This window comes from Alternaria hordeiaustralica (genome assembly GCF_023758085.1).
Source record: "Alternaria hordeiaustralica strain BMP 2776 chromosome Unknown scaffold_3, whole genome shotgun sequence".
Lineage (NCBI taxonomy): Eukaryota > Fungi > Ascomycota > Dothideomycetes > Pleosporales > Pleosporaceae > Alternaria > Alternaria hordeiaustralica.
Window position 1 is genome coordinate 1,969,801 of NW_026056775.1, and position 18,188 is coordinate 1,987,988.

Consider the following 18,188-nt stretch of genomic DNA (forward strand, 5'->3'; position numbering starts at 1 on the left):
AGACGCCGACATCATGGGTAGCGAGATTGAGCAATTGAGGGCTATGGTGGGGAAGCTTCAGGCGGAGGTAACGCGTTTGAGCGGTACGTGCTTAGTCAGCTATCGATTAGCTTCCTGCGGCCTGCTGACGGAACACCAGACCAGGAGGACATTCGCAAGCTTCAGTACACTTACGGATATTATCTCGATAAGTGTCTGTACAAAGAGGTTAGTAGAGCGAACATGCTACTTGACTGGAAGCTCATCTTAACAGGTCGCCAACCTCTACTCCGATCACCCTGACACATGCGTTGAGTTCCTCGGAGGTCGATACAATGGCAAGGAGGGCGTCAAGAGACTCTACATCGGTCGCTTCGCGAATGCCTTCGTAGCCGGACGCAATGGGCCTGTGCATGGCTTTCTTCTCGATCACCCACAGATGCAGGGCATAGTCGACGTCAATACCGATGGCACGCGAGCCAAAGGTCGCTTCCGCAGCATGATGTCGGCCGGTACCCACGATAGCATCAAAGATACACACCCTCGCGGCCTGGTACAATGGTGGGAAGGTGGCATATACGAGAACGAATACATCAAAGAGAACGGGGCATGGAAGATCTTCAGGTTGAAGTACTTCCCCTTCTGGCACGCGACCTTCGAAAAGGGGTGGGCGCACACCAAGCCGAACTATGTACCCTTCCTCTCGAAGACGTACCCGGAGGATCCAAATGGGCCAGATGTTCTTTGCGATCGTCCGATGCTCTGGCCTGACACGCGCGTCGTGCCATTCCACTACAATCACCCTGTTACTGGTGAGCAAGTCGCCGACGATGATCTTAGAGCTCCACACTTTGGTCAGGATGCTTCAACAAGCACTCCTCCACTCGTGCTGAGCAAACCAGAATCTGTATCATAAGGGACTGCTTAGCTTGGAATGTCGGATGACTTTATGACCATACCTCGCGCTGCATGCGTCGATATGGCGCATGAAGATGTAGCCCTTCTTTGCTATAATGCGATTGGAATGACTTGAATATTCGAACAAATAATGCTAGATCTTTCGTGCTCGCACCGACTCGTTAGTAGCGTTTATGGAATCGTACAAGTACAACGCGGCCACGGCTTCAGATCTCTTTGCATCCTACTCTATGCAGTCTAACAGGTTTATTGGAAGCTCAAAGTTACATCGCTAATGATGCGCAGCAAGTCCTAGACATAGAGCACGTGTACGCGACCAAAGGCGCCACGCAAGCCTTCACAGTCAACACCATTTGATTAGCGTTATAGCCAGTTTTCCCGGTAAAGCATCCCTCTCGGCGGGTCGGAGACGGAGCAAGGCGACCTATGGTCCCCGAGTCAGCTGCGTGCTATGATCTGTTATAGCTATATTCGGACGAGAAACTCTCAGTCCAGCGCTACGGCTATGTCCGTGTCGAAAAGTGTAGAATCGACCCAATTTCAGGATTCAATGTGTGTCGGACCAATAGTCCCGCTTGCGATCCCGCGCGGTCGCATCAATCCGGGCACAACAACCCCTGTTATCATCCCCAACTACCCCGCAAGTCCACCTCCCCACATCCATACTCGTAACCTTCGAGGACGGCAGTACGTCTGGTAGCATACCAATGCGTCTCCTTGCCAGAACGAAACGTTGTAATATGAGGGACAATTAGTATTAGACCACCTTAATGCCAGGCGGGAGGGCACAGCACGTACGCGATGGCACACATATTTTCTCTCGCGAACCCTGCCTCATCAGCGTATCATGAAGGGAGCCGGTCGGGTGACCAAGTCAAGTTCCCAGGTAGTGGCTTCTTCCAAGGCTTCAACAAACCATCGCGCCTCGAAGCCGACATCTTTGAGCTCGAGACGACTGGTACAGTGAGTATGTCGTCCTGTAGAGATAGAGCACGAAGCTCAGTGCTCTCAGATACCCAAAGATATAAACGGAACTTTCTTCCGTATACAGCCAGACCATCGCTTCCCACCCTTGTACGAGGAAGACATACACTTCAACGGCGATGGTTCGGTCTCAGCATTTCGGTTCGAGAACGGTCATGTCGACTTCAGACAACGATATGTACATACCGACCGGTTCAAGGCGGAAACGAAGGCGCGCAAATCTCTACTTGGCCGATACAGAAACCCATATACCGATAATGAGATGGTGAAAGGCATTATAAGAACAGCTTCCAATACTAACATCATCTTCTGGCGCGGGGTGCTGCTAGCCATCAAGGAAGACGGCCCACCTTTCGCTATGGATCCAGTCACACTAGGGACCATCGGCCGATATGACTTCGACGGTCAAGTACAAACTCCAACGTTTACTGCGCACCCCAAATTCGATCCAGACACTGGAGAAATGGTGTGCTATGGCTATGAAGCTGGAGGTAATGGGTACGATGCCAGTTGTGACATCGTGGTGTACACGATTGACAAGGATGGGAAGAAAACTGAGGAATGCTGGTACAAAGCACCATTCTGTGGGATGATACACGATTGCGCTATCACGAAGAACTACTTGATCCTACCACTCACACCAATCAAGGTCAATGCTGAAAGGCTCAAGAAGGGCGGCAATCACTTTGCGTGGGACCCAGACGAAGACCAGTGGTACGGCATCGTGCCTCGTCGCAATGGAAAGCCAGAGGATATTGTCTGGCTACGCTCTGACAACGGTGTGTATACCACTAGCGATATCTGGACATGCGCTGACGATAGCAGGCTTTCACGGTCACGTCGCTGGCTCCTACGAAGACTCCTCTGGAAACATCGTTGTCGACCTAACCATAGCTTCAGACAACGTCTTCTTCTTCTTCCCACCAGACAGCCAAGCAGATACACCTACCACCTTACTCCAACGCAACAAGCTCGTCTCGGACACCTACCGTTGGGTCTTCGATCCCAAAACTTCAACCAACACACGGGTACAGCCTCATAAGCTCTTTGGTATCAACGGCGAGTTCTCCCGCATCGACGATAGAGTTCTGACGAAGAAGTACAATCACTTCTGGCAATGTAACATCGACTCGAGCAAACCGTACGACTTCCCGAAGTGTGGCCCGCCCGCCGGTGGTCTCTTCAACGTATTGGGACACTATGAGTGGGACAGTGGGAAGAAAGATACCTTCTGGGCAGGACCGACATGTACGTTCCAGGAACCCGTCTTTGTCCCGAAGGCTTCGTCTTCTCCATCAAACTTCGTGGAAGGCGAGGGATATATCATGGCTTTACTCAACCATCTCGATGTTTTGCGCAACGACATCCTCATCTTCGATGCGCAGAACCTCTCCCAGGGGCCGCTGGCTGTCATTCATCTACCTGTCAAGCTACGTCTGGGTCTACACGGTAATTTCATCGAGCAAAAAGACATTGATGAATGGGCCGAGAAACGCAAGGAGGGCGGTGAGGTCGGGCCGGCGGTACCGGCGAAGGAGATGTTACCGTGGCAGAAGAAGATGGCAGAGGAGGAGGGCCTTGGGATTGCAGTGCCAGTACCAGGGATAGACTTTCTCAACGGGTCGAACGGTGCGACTGGGCTCAACGGTAACAAATTCGTCGGTGAGGCTTAACTGACAAAGAGAAACTGCTGATGCAAATCGATCTCGACTGTGCTCTTATACCTGTCTCGCATATTTGAACGGTGCAATTACTGGAATCCTGTTAAACTTGATCGTTTGGGTGTATACGAATAGCCAGCGCAAACTGCTTGCTTCAAGATAGTACGATGCAATGTCAAATGGAGTATGATGTGGCTGTGAGGCGTGTGGCGAGTGAAAATGTTAAGATGGCGGGAGGTGATCAGGTCTGGGCAGGAACCGACGCCTAGCGCAGAAGCCGGGCAGGGTGACGTACCCACCTTTCGGTCGCGCCTGCCCGCGCCTAGAGGCAGCATCCCTCGCGCCTCGACTCCCGCCATGAGCCAACACGCAATATTGCTCCTCGACACTTCAGACGACCGCCGGAATAATGGTGCGCATAACAGAAAGACGACACCATGGGAAATCGAACTGACCATCGCAGGCGTCGCTTTTGCGGCAACTCGTAGCCGGCCCTCGCGCCAGGCATGCTGAAGCTGGCCTCGACCTGTGCTATGTGACCGACAACAGTACAGTCGCCCCAAGAAGAATCCCAAGGTTCGCCCTCTGACAGCGTCTAGTAATCGCTACTTCGGGCCCTAGCGGCACCTACCCGCAGCGCGCCTATCGCAACCCGCTTGACTCGCTCGTAAAGTTTCTCGACTCGAAACATGGCGACAATTGGGCCATCTGGGAGTTTCGCGCTGAAGGGACCGGCTACCCCGACTCGGAAGTCTACGGTCGCGTCTACCATTATCCTTTCCCCGATCATCACCCGCCGCCGTTCGCCCTGATACCGAACATCATGGCCAGCATGCGCAACTGGCTCCATGAGAAGGAGGGGCGCGTCGTTGTCGTACATTGCAAGGCCGGGAAAGGGCGATCGGGAACTGCTAGTTGCAGTTACCTCATCAGCGAGGAAGGCTGGCCGGTGCACAAGGCTCTGGACCGCTTCACCGAGCGGCGCATGCGTCCCAACATGGGCAAAGGCGTCAGCATCCCCAGCCAACTCCGATGGATAGACTACGTGGATCGCTGGGCCAAGCACGGCAAGCTGTATGTCGAGCGGCAGGTCGAAATACTTGAGGTACACTGCTGGGGCCTGAGAGACGGTGTCAAAATCCAAATTGAGGGCTTCGTCGAGGATGGCAAGCTCATCAAGAACTTCCACACCTTTACCCGCGACGAGAGGGAGATTGTGAGAGGCGAAGTCAAGACTACTGGCATGGCACAAGCAGTGCAGGAGGTCATGTACAAGAACGGCTTCGGCCCATCAAAGACGAGCGAAGGTCCCAAGAATGGCTCCACTTCCTCCCTCGAGCAGCAGCAGCAGAGCAATGTCGATGGCGCCACCACGGCCGAGCCCAGATCGTCGCGCGAGAGCCTACCTACAGGCACAGGCGACGTCGTCTTCCGTCCCGCCAAGCGCGTAGTTCTGCCCACCAACGACATCAACATTGACGTCGAGCGTCGTAACAAAGCCGCTTTCGATCTGACCATGGTCACCGCTGTCGCGCACGTGTGGTTCAACACATACTTCGAAGGGAACGGCCCTGAGCAGAATGGCAATGTTGACCAGTCGGGCATGTTTGAGATTGCATGGGAAGCCATGGACGGCATCAAAGGCTCATCTCGAAAAGGCACACAAGCTTTCGAGCGCATAGCCGTAGTCTGGCGCGCACTTTCTAGCGAAGAAGGCCGACCTGGTGTCGTCATTACAGAACCGAAGGAGGGTGAGCCTGTACAACAAGCCGAGCCCGCAGATTGGAGGGGTACCAAGGGCGTGGAGCCGTCCGAAGACAAAGATCTAGGTGTCCGCACAGCGAGCCCACCCAACGAGAAGTCCGATATCAGCCGAGCGAACAGCGTCCGAAGCGAGAACAAGAAGGGTACTACCATTGTCGAAGCTCCCGGCCGGAGGGACAGCGGTGATAGTGACACCAAGCATGTCCGACCACATGGCCCGAATGGGGAAAAAGTTCTAATGGAGCCGAACGGTTCTGCTTCTCGAACAAGCACAGACGCGACAACGAGTGGGCCGACAACGGCAATCTCAGACCCCACGCAACCAGATCGTCCTGACAATTCTAGTCATGTTGCTAGCCATTCGCGATCCGCAGACCAGCCTACTGGGTCACACCAGAGCGGGGGCCACATTGGCGGAATTGCGGAGAGCTTGAAGTATCACGTCTCAGGAGCAGCTCACACCAACGATCTACCTGATGGAAAGCCTGAGAATGAGATGAAAGATGCGAAGGAGCATGGCCTTGGGCATATGCATTTCGGCAAGAAAAAGACAAGTTCGTAGGTGCCTATACCCTTACGGCGACGGCAAAACTCGTGCATCACGTCGTTGTCTTCGGTAATGCGGGGCGTTATTTGGAGCTGCATGACAGAACCGGAAGCTTGCGGTTGGCGTCTGGTCAGCGTATCACATGTGCGCACGAATCGTGCTTTGCGCGTGTTGCATGGCGCTGTATGCATTGATGAGGCGTTGTACAGCGCGCTTCTTTCGTTATGAGAAAGTGTTTTGGGTATGTAGGATTGAGGTTGGTTCCGCTGTTTCTCAGATACACCACTTGCTTTCGATGCACTAGGGAACAACCAATACTTCTGATTAGAAATTCGTCAACACCAAGAGCCCTAATGTATGCGCGACTGTATATTCGTGCAGCATGGGAGAAGTGAGGCGAGCTGTCCACGGGTGCTCGGTAATGCGCTCGATACCTAGCCGATGCAGCTACTGCGTTCCTTCCTGGTGAGGCAGGGCCACTCAGCGCGACACACGAACGACCATCACTGCAGCTCAGCAGCAGCCGGTGGGAACACAACGTCAACTGATGAGCCACTTCGGTAATATGCATGTGCGTAGAGAGCACGGTGCGTCTTTGCGTTACCGGCAACGCAGGGAAGTGTGATGTAGAGACAGCCGCAGCGCCACCGGACCAGCCCGCAGGTATAAGAGCGTCACGCATTCGACGGCCGAGTTCTGTGATCCGTATACACGCCCTCGAGAACGAGAGGTGCAGATAAACCATGAAAGATTGATTGGGGCCGGCGGAAGCGAGCGCGTCCACACTCCTGCAAGGCTGAAGGCATTGTCAGACGAGGCTGAGCTACGCTCTGCCTTGACATTGGTTACCTCCTCACCGGTCATCACGACATCGCTCTTTTTTCAGCCTGTCTATGCATTATAGCCTGCTCAGGCCAATACATCGACGAAACGTTGCTCCTACAGGAAGGTCGTGGCTAGGCAGCAGATTCGGCTGAAAAGGTTTATTAGGTATGTGCGGCCTCCATTCCACCACCACCCTGTACTGATATGGTGATAAGACGATCTAGTCGAGCACGCTGGCTCCCAACAAGTTCAGCCTTGTCGGAGTTCGCTATTCAGAGCTCGTCATTTGCCAGATCCCGGATTAGGTACTGCGGGGTAATCGAGAACGGTAATACAAGACTGCAGCCTAGTAGTGTGTTGTGTGGGCGAGAGATCTGATTAGAGAAAGGTGTGGGTCGGGAACAGAGACAGAGTGAGGTAAGGCTTCACTTTGCGGCTCTGTCTGTGGATATAAGGGTGTGAGACCTAGGTCCTCCTCTTGTCTCAGTCTGAGACTGTCTCATCTGCAATTGCTACATTTCCTGAACGACTCGGACCCAAGTTTACGTGTTACGACTTCCTCCAGGCCCCCATCTCTCGCAGCATACTCAACAGTTAAGCAATAGCAGAGAGCGAGCCTTGCATCTTGGCAGGTCTAAGACCCATGAACGGACCGGACAGTTCGAAGAATTCTTCCACTAAACCTTCCTTACCTCTCAAAGCTAGCAAAAAGCTTTCCGACACCTCATCATCGTCACCAGTCATTGTGGCAACCCCGTCCGTGAAGTCCGACCCGGACGACATCTCTCTGCACGAGCCAAAAATGGATTCTTCACAAGAGACTGTCGAGGCTCATGTGGCTGATACAGCTCATACTACCGATGAGAAGCAGGCTGCTGTCTCTGTAGAGCATTCTGAGGTGCCCAAGTCTGAGCTAGTCGTTGCGAAGAAGAAGAGTGTCAGCAGGCGAGGGAAACGCGCATCAAAGAAGTCAAAGCGTAAAGTAGAAGACACGTCTGCGTCGGACGCTAGTGGCTCTGAGAGCGACAGTGAATCGGAAGAGAGTAGTGAGGATGAGAAAGCCAAGCGTAAGAAGAGGCGGAAGTTGGCCGCGAAACGAGCAGCAGCGAAGAAGAAGCAACGGGCGAAGGCGAAGAGCAAGAAGAGCAAGAGCAGGAAGCACGATTCAGCAAGCGAGGATCAGAGTTCGGCTGATACTTCCGACTCAAGTTCGGACTCAGATTCAGAGGCAGATGACAAGAGCCGTCGGAAGGCCCTGCGAGCCAAAGCCAAAAAGAAGAAGAACAAGAAGCTAGATAGCTCTAGCGATGACAGTACCTCTGACACTTTGAGCTCATCCGACAGCGAGTCGGATTCTGAGGATGAGAAATCGAGACGTAAACGCGCAAAGGGGAAAGCCAAGCGGAAGGCAAAGAAAACAAAGAAGGCTGAATTGTCTGAATTTTCGTCAATGACATCGTCTTCCGAGGACGATCTCCTTGTGCCGACCCCGCCGCCAGAGCCTCCGTTACCAGGAGATACCCTTGACACACAAGTAACCAAAGTAAGTGGTCTGCTCAACAGTCTCAAGGCGCAACAAGCTTCTCTCAATGCTGCTGCTGCCGCTGCCGCCGTATCTACTACGAAGCTCGACAAGCCAGTCAAGAAAAACGCCCTCGAGTTCAAGCGCGTCGACCAGGTTTTCGACATGAAGATACGCGATTGGAAACTCGTTGAGAGTAACGCCGACCAAAAAGATGAGTTTGACTGCGTGTTCACCGTGCGCAGAAGACTCAACTGGGAAGGCAAGTATCAAGAGACACAACTGGACATCAAATCCAAGTTACTTCGCAACGCACTCCAGGAGGTTTTCAAGGACTGCAAGAGCATCAGCCTGGTGGAAGACATACCGCAGATTGACCCTCACACGCTGTTCCACTACTACGACGAATTGAAGACCTACATCAAGAAGACGCTGAAGCCAAAGCTGAAGAAGGCAAAGAAGTCGAAAGAGCAGAAGCGCGTCAAACAGCAGATTGCATCGTGCAAACTGCTTCTGAGTTACATTGATGAGGATTACACTGCGACGCGCAAGGCTCTCCGGCCCATGCTCAAAGCGGGTACGATCACGTACGACCTCGTTTGGGCATTGTTCAAGCCTAACACGATCGCCTTCACTCCCACGTATCACAACAAGGACGATCCGCGATGCTTCAAGGTCGAGACCGCGTATGAGTACGAGAGCTGGATGACAGGAGTCAAGTCGTGGTATGTAGATGGCAAGTATCTAGAGTATGACGGCAAGTCGTTTGGTCTTGGAGACCATCAGATTACGATACAGGCGTTCAAGGGCCACAAGAAGATTACCAGTCTCTCCGCTTATCCATTGAAGTACCACAAAGATCCTGAGGTGAGTCGTTGATTAGTTGATCGAGCGTGCATTAGCTAATGGTCTTTTAGAGCATCAAGAAGCAACTCGTCGACCGAGGCAAGAAGTTCGTCGCCCTCCAAGGCATGAACTACCGCCTCCAGAAGGGCATCGCGTACATGAAGCACAAGAACAACATCATCCGCTTCATCATCAATGGCCGCGTCATGGTCGATCCCGCCATCTTTCGCCGCATCAATCCCAACTATCCGCTCTCGTACCTCAAACAAGACGAGCTTGCACAGAATGAGGAAAACAATGACGACGATGACGATAGTGACGACTGCTGCTGTGGGTCTGACGAGGGCGAAGAAGACGAGGAGAAAGACAAGATGCGCATCGTCATGTGGAAGGACAAGAAGGGCAAGAAACACCCCATCCGCGTGCCACAAAGCGTCATCGACAAGGAAAAGGGCGACAGCCCCGACAAGCAAGTCGAGACCGACGAAGACGGGGCAGAGAACAAGCAGCAATGCTTCACCGAAGAAGAGTTGCTCATTGCCTCTCCGGTGGTCCTCGGATTCGCCTTCTCCGAGAAACTCTGGCTCGAATTCTCGCTCGCCGGCATCGACGACATCAAGTGGAACGACGAAGCCTTCTCCAGCCTCGTCCTGCCCAGCCGCATCAAGCAGAATCTCAAAGGGCTAGTCTCGTCCCACCGCTTCAACGCCGCAAAGACAATCGACGATGTCATCCAAGGCAAAGGCAAAGGCCTTAATGTGGTTCTCCACGGCCCACCCGGTGTAGGTAAAACGCTGACCGGCGAATCCATCGCCGAGTACCTCAAATGCCCACTCTACGCCGTCTCGGCAGGCGAACTAGGCACCAACAGCCGCTCACTCGAAACCGATCTCAACCGTATAATGGATATCACGCACTCTTGGGGCGCTATCCTCCTCCTCGACGAAGCAGATGTTTTCCTCGAAGCACGCCAACCCCACGACATCCACCGCAACAGCCTCGTATCGGTGTTCCTGCGTTTAACGGAGTACTACCAAGGCATCCTCTTTCTCACAACAAACCGCGTGGAAACCTTCGATGAAGCATTCCAGAGCAGGATCCACATGGGTATTCGATACGACAACCTGGAAGCCAAGGCGAGGAAGAAGATCTGGCAGCACCATATCGGCAAGGTGGAGCAGATGGGTCGTGACGCCGAGGCCGAGAAGAAGAAGGGCAAGGATAAAGACAGTGACGAGGAGGGTACTGCGAAGGAGGGGAAAGAAGATAAAGGTGGGAAGGTCATGAAGCCGTTTACCGAGGTGGACTTTGATGAGCTGAGTAAGAGGAGTATGAATGGGAGACAGGTATGTTTTGTTGTTGTTGTTGCGGTGTTGTGTGTGGATGTCGGCTAACAATTTCTGCAGATTAAAAACACGGTCAAGACATCGCAGTCGATTGCGCTTGCGGAGAAGTCGGTCTTTAGTATGGAGCACGTTAAGCGTGTGCTTGAGGTTGCCGAGGCTTTCGAGGATGATATGCGCGGTGGTGGGGGTTATCGTGATGCGAAGAGGATGTATACCTAAGGCGGGTCTCTTTCACCGGACGGACTGTGAGGTTGCCGTTTTGAGATATCTTGTGCTTTCGCTTGGATGTGATGGATGCCGGCAGGTCATTGAGCGGGTAATTCCTTTTGTTTATACGTCTCCTCTCAAGTATAATATTGCAACGTCGATTAGTTCTTCGAGGTTCATGCAAAGGTTGTGATCGTATGGCGTGAAAGGTTTATGACGAGTCTGCACGCCTCGTTCGCAGTTGCTTCTGATACACGTAGCTCTTTCCAAAGTGGCATCAGGGTCTTGCGGTGCAGTAGCTGTGGAAGGCGCAGGCGTGGCTGACAAATGTCATGACGCTGTCATGAGCGTTCCTGGCCGGTAGATTTAGTACTGCCGGCGCTTCGGGAATAGCGCAAAAGCCGACGCTGGACGCCTTCAATCTTCGACGTCAGCTAGGCATGCACTGCGACTAGTGGGGCATGATATCAACAGCGCGATTTATGTGCCTTTTCAACCAAAGTATGCAGGGTTGTCATCTCAGTTTATATGTGGTGTTGTTTTGGAGCTGTTCAGATCTGGAGATGACATCCCACCTGTCTACACGCGCCTGCATCACCTGCGGTCATAGCTAGCTATCGCATCTCCGCGCAGGATGATCCATAGCCTAAATTGACGCGCACCTAGGCCAACTGACGTCGTCTCTAGTGGTGAGTTCTAGGCCCCGTCTCAATCGTGCCAAGCAGCAGTGGCTGGTATCAACTCCACAGCGTCCCCACGCAACCTCGGTGGCCTTTTCTGGGGCGCGTCAGCTCCAGCGCGGAAATACTTCAACCCTCACTTTTATTCCCGCCAACGTTGTGCCCACTGCTGCCGCTTGCATCTGAGCATTTGCCCGTCGCTGTCAAGCACTCGGACCAAGCTCACGCGCAGCCCGATCGCCGCACGCGCTGCACAATGGATGACGAAGGCACGCAGCCCTCGACGAGTCCGGATCCGTCCACCACCAGCGCGACAGGCACCCACGGCGATGCGCCACCAAAGAAGAAGCAAAAGCGCAACAAGCCGACGCTGAGCTGCGAGGAGTGTGTCGAGCGCAAGACCAAAGTGAGTGCAGCGCGCTGGCGCAATGGCTGCCCGAGACTGAACCGACGCAGTGTGACCGAACTCGTCCTCATTGCTTGGCCTGCATCAAGCGACAATCAACATGCAAATACTCTGACATCGCCAACCTGATCGCGAACTCTTCGGACAAGTAAGTTCCCATGGCATCCCTGGACGCGCATCTGCTGAGCCTTTGCACAGGGTTGGCGCCGGTCGCACTGCGGGACGCTCCAGAAAAACGAGCGCGAGGCCTTCGTTGCACCTTGGCAGCGACCCGCACCCACATGGCAAGCCACCCGTTCAGGTAATACACACCCCTTGTTCCTGTCATATCATTGCGAACCTCCTGCGAACGCATGTCGGCCCAACCTTTCGGGCGCCGGTGGCTATTCGCGATTGTGGGGCTTTGAGGAATCGGCCGAACTCGTTGGATCAAGACCTGACGAGTTTCGTGGCTGCCGAATACTCCTTACCTGTCTTTGGCAATACTTCACCATCAATGACAATGTCGTGAAAAGCATCGTTCTAGCGGTTCTCTGACTCGTTTGACAGGCCCACATCCAGGTACCACCAACGCCAGTCAGAGCACAATATCGTAGCGTGTCCTTGTCATCATCAGGGTCCTCGCCATTCTTGTTATCAAATATACCGTACTCTAACCACACGCCTGCGCTATTCTTTGGTCTGGGTTCTGAGCACCCCTTTGCCAATTACTGGACGAGTCGCGGCGGTCTCGCTGAGGTTGTCGGCGTGCTGCCAGCTAAAGAGCAGGCAGACATTTTGGTAGACAAGTACTTTGACGCTGTCGACCCAGTGTACCCTATGGTACATCGCAGGAACTTCTATGCCGATTACCAACGTTTCTGGTCACTGCCATTAGAGGAGAAACATGCAGCAGATCCCGTGCTGGTTGCTCTTCATTTTGTTGTGTACGCTATGGGTACGCAGTTCATCCGTACCACTGATAATGCCGAGCGAGCCAAGATTGCCGAGTTCTACATATCAGCTGCTCAGCAGGCGTTGCGAATATCTTCGTACCTCAGTCGAGCTTCAGTCAGAACGTTGCAGGCCATGGTTCTGATAGGATACTTTTTGATGAACGACAACCATGCCTCTGATGCATGGGCTTTTGGCGGAGTTCTAGTACGGCAAGCGTACGCCATGGGGTTACATCGCGACCCCGACATCATTGCGCCTCGGTGCTCACTGAGTGACAAGCAGCAACGGCGGAAGCTCTGGCAAGCCATATATTTTCAGGACACGTTCCTTACCGTTCTACTAAAACTCCCACCAACCAGTGTTTTCTCAGACATACAGCCAGAATCCCTGAGCGATGACCTTGATGAATACATCCCAAACGGTGCATCGAACAATGGCACAACGGATCCCGTCATCAATCCCATGAGCATCAGCAACATCGCCTCGAACCACGATCTCTATCCTTCCTACGAGCTGTCAGATCGAAGATACATCCGCTCGATGTGGCACATGGCCAATCTTGTATCCCGCACTGTCTGTATCCCACGTTCGTTGGCAACGCCCTTGACAACCTCAATATCGCATAAGGCCGAGCTGGTAAACGAATACTTTGCGCTGCACAAGAGCTTTCCAGCAGATCTTACGGCATCTGACGAAGCCACTATACGTAGTATGGCAGAGACAAACCCACGCGGTTTACGACAGAACTTGTTCTTCCGAAGCAACTTCTGGCATTGCGTCATGGCCATACAGGCGGATGAGAACGTGGCCGAGGGTGTACCATGCGACGTCAAAGGTGCGCTGGACGCAGCTAGAATGGCATTGCAGTCTTTCTTCCATTTCTGGGAGTATCTCAGAATCGATGCCAGCGTATGGTGGGTGTTTCAACATCGCGCGTTTGAGGAAGCGGTAAGTGCAATCTTTGTGTATGATTACCAGGTTACTGACATGTATCTTAGCTCCTCATGGCACGCATCCTCGGTCAACAAGCGCAACCGCTTTCACCCAGTCACAACGGCTTGCCTCCTTCAGCAGACCCCTTGCTCAAGGAAGCGAAGGAAGATGCACGGAAGTGTCTTGATATCTTGGATCTCGTCGGCATTGCACCGGAGATGCAGAAGACGAGGACCGAGGTGCTCAGGACTGCGTTTTCGGATATATTGTGGTAGTTGCGTGTAAATATAGGTTAGGTAGCTGCGGCGGCAGCATCGATATACCTGATAATGTAATATAATTGGGAATTTGAGATCAATGCAAGAAGAGGTCAGGGAGGTTGGCACTGGTGAGAGACATGAACAAGAAGAGACTCCGGTGTGGGGCGATGCGGATTGACTATGTACATGCCTGGGCAGACAGAGCATCTGTTTCAGGAACAAAGGCCGTGATTATGGGTTCAAGTGCTTATGGTCGGTTGCTGCAGTTTCTGCCGCGGTCATCGTGTAGTCGGACCTTTGCCAGGCCAGCAGTTTGCTAGCCCGTTTCACGCGCCGTTGTGCGGAAGGACCCGTGACGTTTGTAAGCAAGATGTCAGCTATACAATCACCGCTCAGATGCATAGCTGAACGTAGCAGATCAAGCACCTTTGACTTGACTACCTCGGTTCGGGCTGATTATCGGAGTTGTACCTCGATATGCGGGATGATCGCGATAGCTCTGTGCTCAAGTAATTAGCTAGACTCACGCGATATACATACAATCGTCGTTCAGCCCAGTCTTGAGGCTCACCACCACGGGTACTTCCATCGCAATCACAGACAATGTGAAAGTTCGGAATCAGACATTCCCTTGATGCCCCGACCTCCTGGATCGACTAATCAATCGCGCTGGAGCGTTTTTCGACAGCAACTTTATTTGCATGAACGGTGTTGATCGCCTATTCCGTGTTGCCGATACAGCGGAAGACAAGGCTAGGTGATCGACGGTCAGCGTGGATCGTTACTGGGCATGGCACGAAAGCGGGATGGGGATGAAAGGGGAGGTGAGATGGGCCAGGAGCGGTGAGCGGCGAAGGGGGTTAAGAATGTGATCTAGATGATCTATATGATCCGCGCGGGCAGGCAGTGGAAGATATCGTGGAGGCTGGAATTGGTCAAAGTCGGGGTGAGCTCGTTCTGGCTTTTGCGCTAGCACCTGATGGGTCTCCTCGCGATGAATTTCGGTTGTCGGCTTTGAAAGTGAGGTGTTAGGTGCCGGTGGTTACCGGGCAGAAGTCTATCTAGACCGAGAGTGGATAGTCAGGTTGGATGCACAAATGTACATGTTTTAATGAACGTGCCGGTGTTTGAACATTGAACGTAGTACCAGCGCTGTTGGGTAGCATGGGGGCATAGATGCGGAGACATGTGTATTGATGCAGAATTCTATTACTATGGGGTATCGTGCAGTGCTTCAAATGGAAACTTCTAATCAAAAACGCTCATGGACCTTTGCGGCCTTTCCAGTCGATTTGCTGTCGAGAGTGGAGTCGCTGGCCCCTCCAGGACTGCCTCTTCTTTCACGTTCTGTCTTATGTTGGCGACTCTTCTCTGATATTTGTCGCTTCTCACGTTCATCTAGAACGGTGGACGTAACGTAGCCAGGCAGTCCCTGTTGCTGCTGCCATGCTTCCGATGGCTGGCTTCTGCCCAGTATTATCTCCTCGTCAGAGCTGGCGCTCTCTCTCCGTGCCCTGGAGGTAGTGATTGTGATCGACTTCTTTATCGAAGGCTTGAGCGTGCCCAGTTGGGTTCCCGACTGCAGCGGGCCGGAGTTCAGCGAAGGCTTACTCCAGGGTAAAGCTGAGGCCGAGCGAGTGATCTCGAGAGCCTGCTTCATGAGAGGCCTCAGTGTCGCAATAGAACCAGCTGTTATGCCCAATCCCACCTCTACTGTGCTCCAGATCGCAAAATCGGTTGTTCGGTAGAGGAAGTCGCCCTTGTATCCCTTCAATGAGGTCGTGTACGGGAGACGGATGATCGTTGCTGTCGAACCACTATCGATTTGTTAGAGACATTATTATGCGGCTCGCGAAACACTTACACTGCGGCAAGAGCAATGACTGAAGCGACTATGACTTTCATGCGTTTCTTCATGTGGAGATCCTTGACGATCAGGACCGGGAGAATCGCAAACATCCAGTCCGCAAACGCGTTGAGTCCAGAAACCACGAACGTGAAGTTCATGACTAGTGTCGCTGACAAGCAAGTGCCATGGTGATTAGGGTCCAGGTCCCACCAGAACGAGACCGGCTTGCACTGGAAGATGACGACCGATGTGTATGCGACTCCCACGATGGCAGAAACTACCATAATGAACCGGATGAGCCAGATGTGCATCTGCACGACGGTGATCCGCAGCAAGAAGAACCCGACGGCGATCTTGAGCATGCATGTCGATAATGTGTAGAATATTTCGCAGAAGAACCAGAAGTTTAGGGCCGTTTGCGCTTGTTCGTCGGTGAGTTTCTCGCGGCGAACACCTGTTCCGTGGAGCGCACCGCCGATTTGAGACACGAGATAACCGGTGAAAAAGAAAAGTGTGACGACCATGCAGTAGTCGTCAATGCCGAATCCCTTCACCATGAAGATCCTACATTCTTATCAGCGACGCCTCCAAGAAAAATGAAGATAACAAGTGGATCTTACCTGACATAGCAACGAAGCCCAACGGTGATATATGTTAAGATCAAGAAGGTGAGGGCTATAGCCAGCACCGAACCACTTCGGTCCTCCATACTCGGTGGTGTGTCGGGAGAATCGTCAAAATAAGGTTATGTAGGCGAGGGAGAGGATTGATGAGTCTGGAAAACCGCGATTCGAGTACGATCTTGCAGCATATTGTATTTCGACAAGTTCGGCCTCCCCCTCGTCGCTGATCGCGCGAACAGACGTCTCAACACTTTCTCCGAGCCGTGTGTCTCCTGGCATTGTGAACGCTAGAATACTGTTAGCAAGACCACCGACGCTGCTCTGGGTATCCTTGCGACGGTAGTCGACGCAGGTTACTGTTCGAGCCAGGTTCATTGTGGGGCAGATCCATTATGGCGAGGCAGGAAGATCGGCAACGTGCTTCGCTAAGCGTTGCCACGCGAGAAAGGGGAGTGCGAGTCGTTTGCTCGGCCATACAATGAGGCCATTCGGGCGCCAAAAGCAAACGGATCTGTATCTAGCCTTCTACTAAATCCCCACTGATGAAAGCCTCTGGTTGCTTTTGTCAATCTGGAGGTTCCAATGGTGAGGCGTGCAGCGGGAGCTTGAGTCGGGAGGAGCATTTAGCGAGTCAAATGTGTGCACGGAATCATGCAAGCGTGGACGTCACCGCGTCGAGGTGCACAATCCCATGGCGAGGAAGGAACTCCGAAGAAGCCCACTTTGCCTGAACGGGCGAAAGGAGATAGGGCGATCATACTGCATGTCAAACTGCTTTTGGCTTGAAAGAGCAAAGGCCTTACAATATGTACAGGCATCGAAGTGCCGGTTCTGAGCGGGTCTCCAGGGTTCAGGAGCCGTTCCATAAGAGTCTGACAGCTCTCTGGCCGTCCCTGCCGCAGCTTTGTGCGCGATTGCGCGTTCGTACCTGTGAGGGCTTCCTGAGGGTGCTATCCGGCCCCGTCCAAACCAGACGTTGGGAGCAAACTCTATGAGGACGGAGGATAGGGTAGGTAGCGCCTCCGTGCCGTACCGAACCACCATCTTTGTGCCCTACGAACGTTCCCCGCTCCCCGGTAGTGGTCTTCAGCTTGAGGGTGGCTTTCGTCCTCATGATTGCTGAATTCATTCCAAATTCCAGGTTTTGTCCTTATGATGGCTGATGGTGTGCGCAGACTGAGGTGTACGCTGTCATTGGCTGGCTAACCCAAGCGAGTTGCGACAGCCTACGAAAAACGAAGAAAATTCACACTGTGGCGCGTGGTGCTGAGTTTTTATCTACCCAACCTTGCCACATGGCTTACAAACGACTCGTAGATTTTGCAGAATGGAATGCCTGATCTGTGTCGCGAGCGTATGATATTCCAGCGTTCCTTGTCCAGGTTCGAAAAACAAGAAGGCCGGATCAGTTCACGGCTTCTGCACTAGGCCAATACGACCGAAGTGAGACCGTTCCTGGGGGATGTACTAGATGGAGTACTCAAATGCTCCAAAGACTGCTTTTGTCACAAGCAATGTTCGTGACTTTGCTTTCTTGCTCGACGTTCGCGTCGCGCCTATGGGGTTTCGCTAACCAATCCTGTTGGTCAATCTAGAGCTGGTGGCGTGCAATCGATACCGGGACGGCAATGCCGTCAACGTTCGCAAATGCGGAGAACTAGGGGCCTTAGCTAAGGTGCCTGGATATAGCATGCGGAAATGGCAACGCAAAGGGTGTTAGAGCTTCCGTCGGTGCTACTACGGCGCAGGGCTGCTCCTTGGGAGTTTCACCAGTAGTGGCGACCCACATGACTAAAATCCCGATAGCGGGACTGGCCTAACAGGGCAACGACAGCCACACATCTGGGCTAGACTCCGCGACAATATCTGCTTGTCAAAAGTTGGCAGCCAAACATACCCCAA

At 53.0% G+C, this 18,188-nt stretch overlaps 6 protein-coding genes across 6 annotated transcripts; 5 read left to right on the forward strand and 1 right to left on the reverse strand.

Moving 5' to 3' along the window:
- Nucleotides 1-13: 13 nt before the first annotated feature.
- Nucleotides 14-895, forward strand: J4E84_002818 (uncharacterized protein; the record flags this gene model as incomplete). Its single annotated transcript, XM_049385437.1, has 3 exons — nucleotides 14-83; nucleotides 140-207; nucleotides 254-895. The coding sequence occupies 3 exons, from the start codon at nucleotides 14-16 to the stop codon at nucleotides 893-895; spliced, it is 780 nt and encodes a 259-aa protein (XP_049247460.1).
- An 803-nt stretch (nucleotides 896-1,698) lies between these two features.
- On the forward strand, nucleotides 1,699-3,554 carry J4E84_002819 (uncharacterized protein; the record flags this gene model as incomplete). Its single annotated transcript, XM_049385438.1, has 3 exons — nucleotides 1,699-1,860; nucleotides 1,910-2,660; nucleotides 2,707-3,554. 3 exons carry the CDS (start codon nucleotides 1,699-1,701, stop codon nucleotides 3,552-3,554), a joined length of 1,761 nt encoding a protein of 586 aa, XP_049247461.1.
- Nucleotides 3,555-3,899: 345 nt separating this feature from the next.
- Nucleotides 3,900-5,868, forward strand: J4E84_002820 (uncharacterized protein; the record flags this gene model as incomplete). Its single annotated transcript, XM_049385439.1, has 3 exons — nucleotides 3,900-3,954; nucleotides 4,006-4,026; nucleotides 4,142-5,868. The coding sequence occupies 3 exons, from the start codon at nucleotides 3,900-3,902 to the stop codon at nucleotides 5,866-5,868; spliced, it is 1,803 nt and encodes a 600-aa protein (XP_049247462.1).
- Nucleotides 5,869-7,321: 1,453 nt separating this feature from the next.
- On the forward strand, nucleotides 7,322-10,611 carry J4E84_002821 (uncharacterized protein; the record flags this gene model as incomplete). The annotated part of the gene is made up of 3 exons (XM_049385440.1): nucleotides 7,322-9,067; nucleotides 9,118-10,392; nucleotides 10,453-10,611. 3 exons carry the CDS (start codon nucleotides 7,322-7,324, stop codon nucleotides 10,609-10,611), a joined length of 3,180 nt encoding a protein of 1,059 aa, XP_049247463.1.
- A 924-nt stretch (nucleotides 10,612-11,535) lies between these two features.
- On the forward strand, nucleotides 11,536-13,829 carry J4E84_002822 (uncharacterized protein; the record flags this gene model as incomplete). The annotated part of the gene is made up of 5 exons (XM_049385441.1): nucleotides 11,536-11,685; nucleotides 11,736-11,833; nucleotides 11,884-11,986; nucleotides 12,235-13,569; nucleotides 13,620-13,829. 5 exons carry the CDS (start codon nucleotides 11,536-11,538, stop codon nucleotides 13,827-13,829), a joined length of 1,896 nt encoding a protein of 631 aa, XP_049247464.1.
- Nucleotides 13,830-15,066: 1,237 nt separating this feature from the next.
- On the reverse strand, nucleotides 15,067-16,372 carry J4E84_002823 (uncharacterized protein; the record flags this gene model as incomplete). The annotated part of the gene is made up of 3 exons (XM_049385442.1): nucleotides 15,067-15,631; nucleotides 15,679-16,227; nucleotides 16,284-16,372. 3 exons carry the CDS (start codon nucleotides 16,370-16,372, stop codon nucleotides 15,067-15,069), a joined length of 1,203 nt encoding a protein of 400 aa, XP_049247465.1.
- Between the last annotated feature and the right edge of the window lie 1,816 nt (nucleotides 16,373-18,188).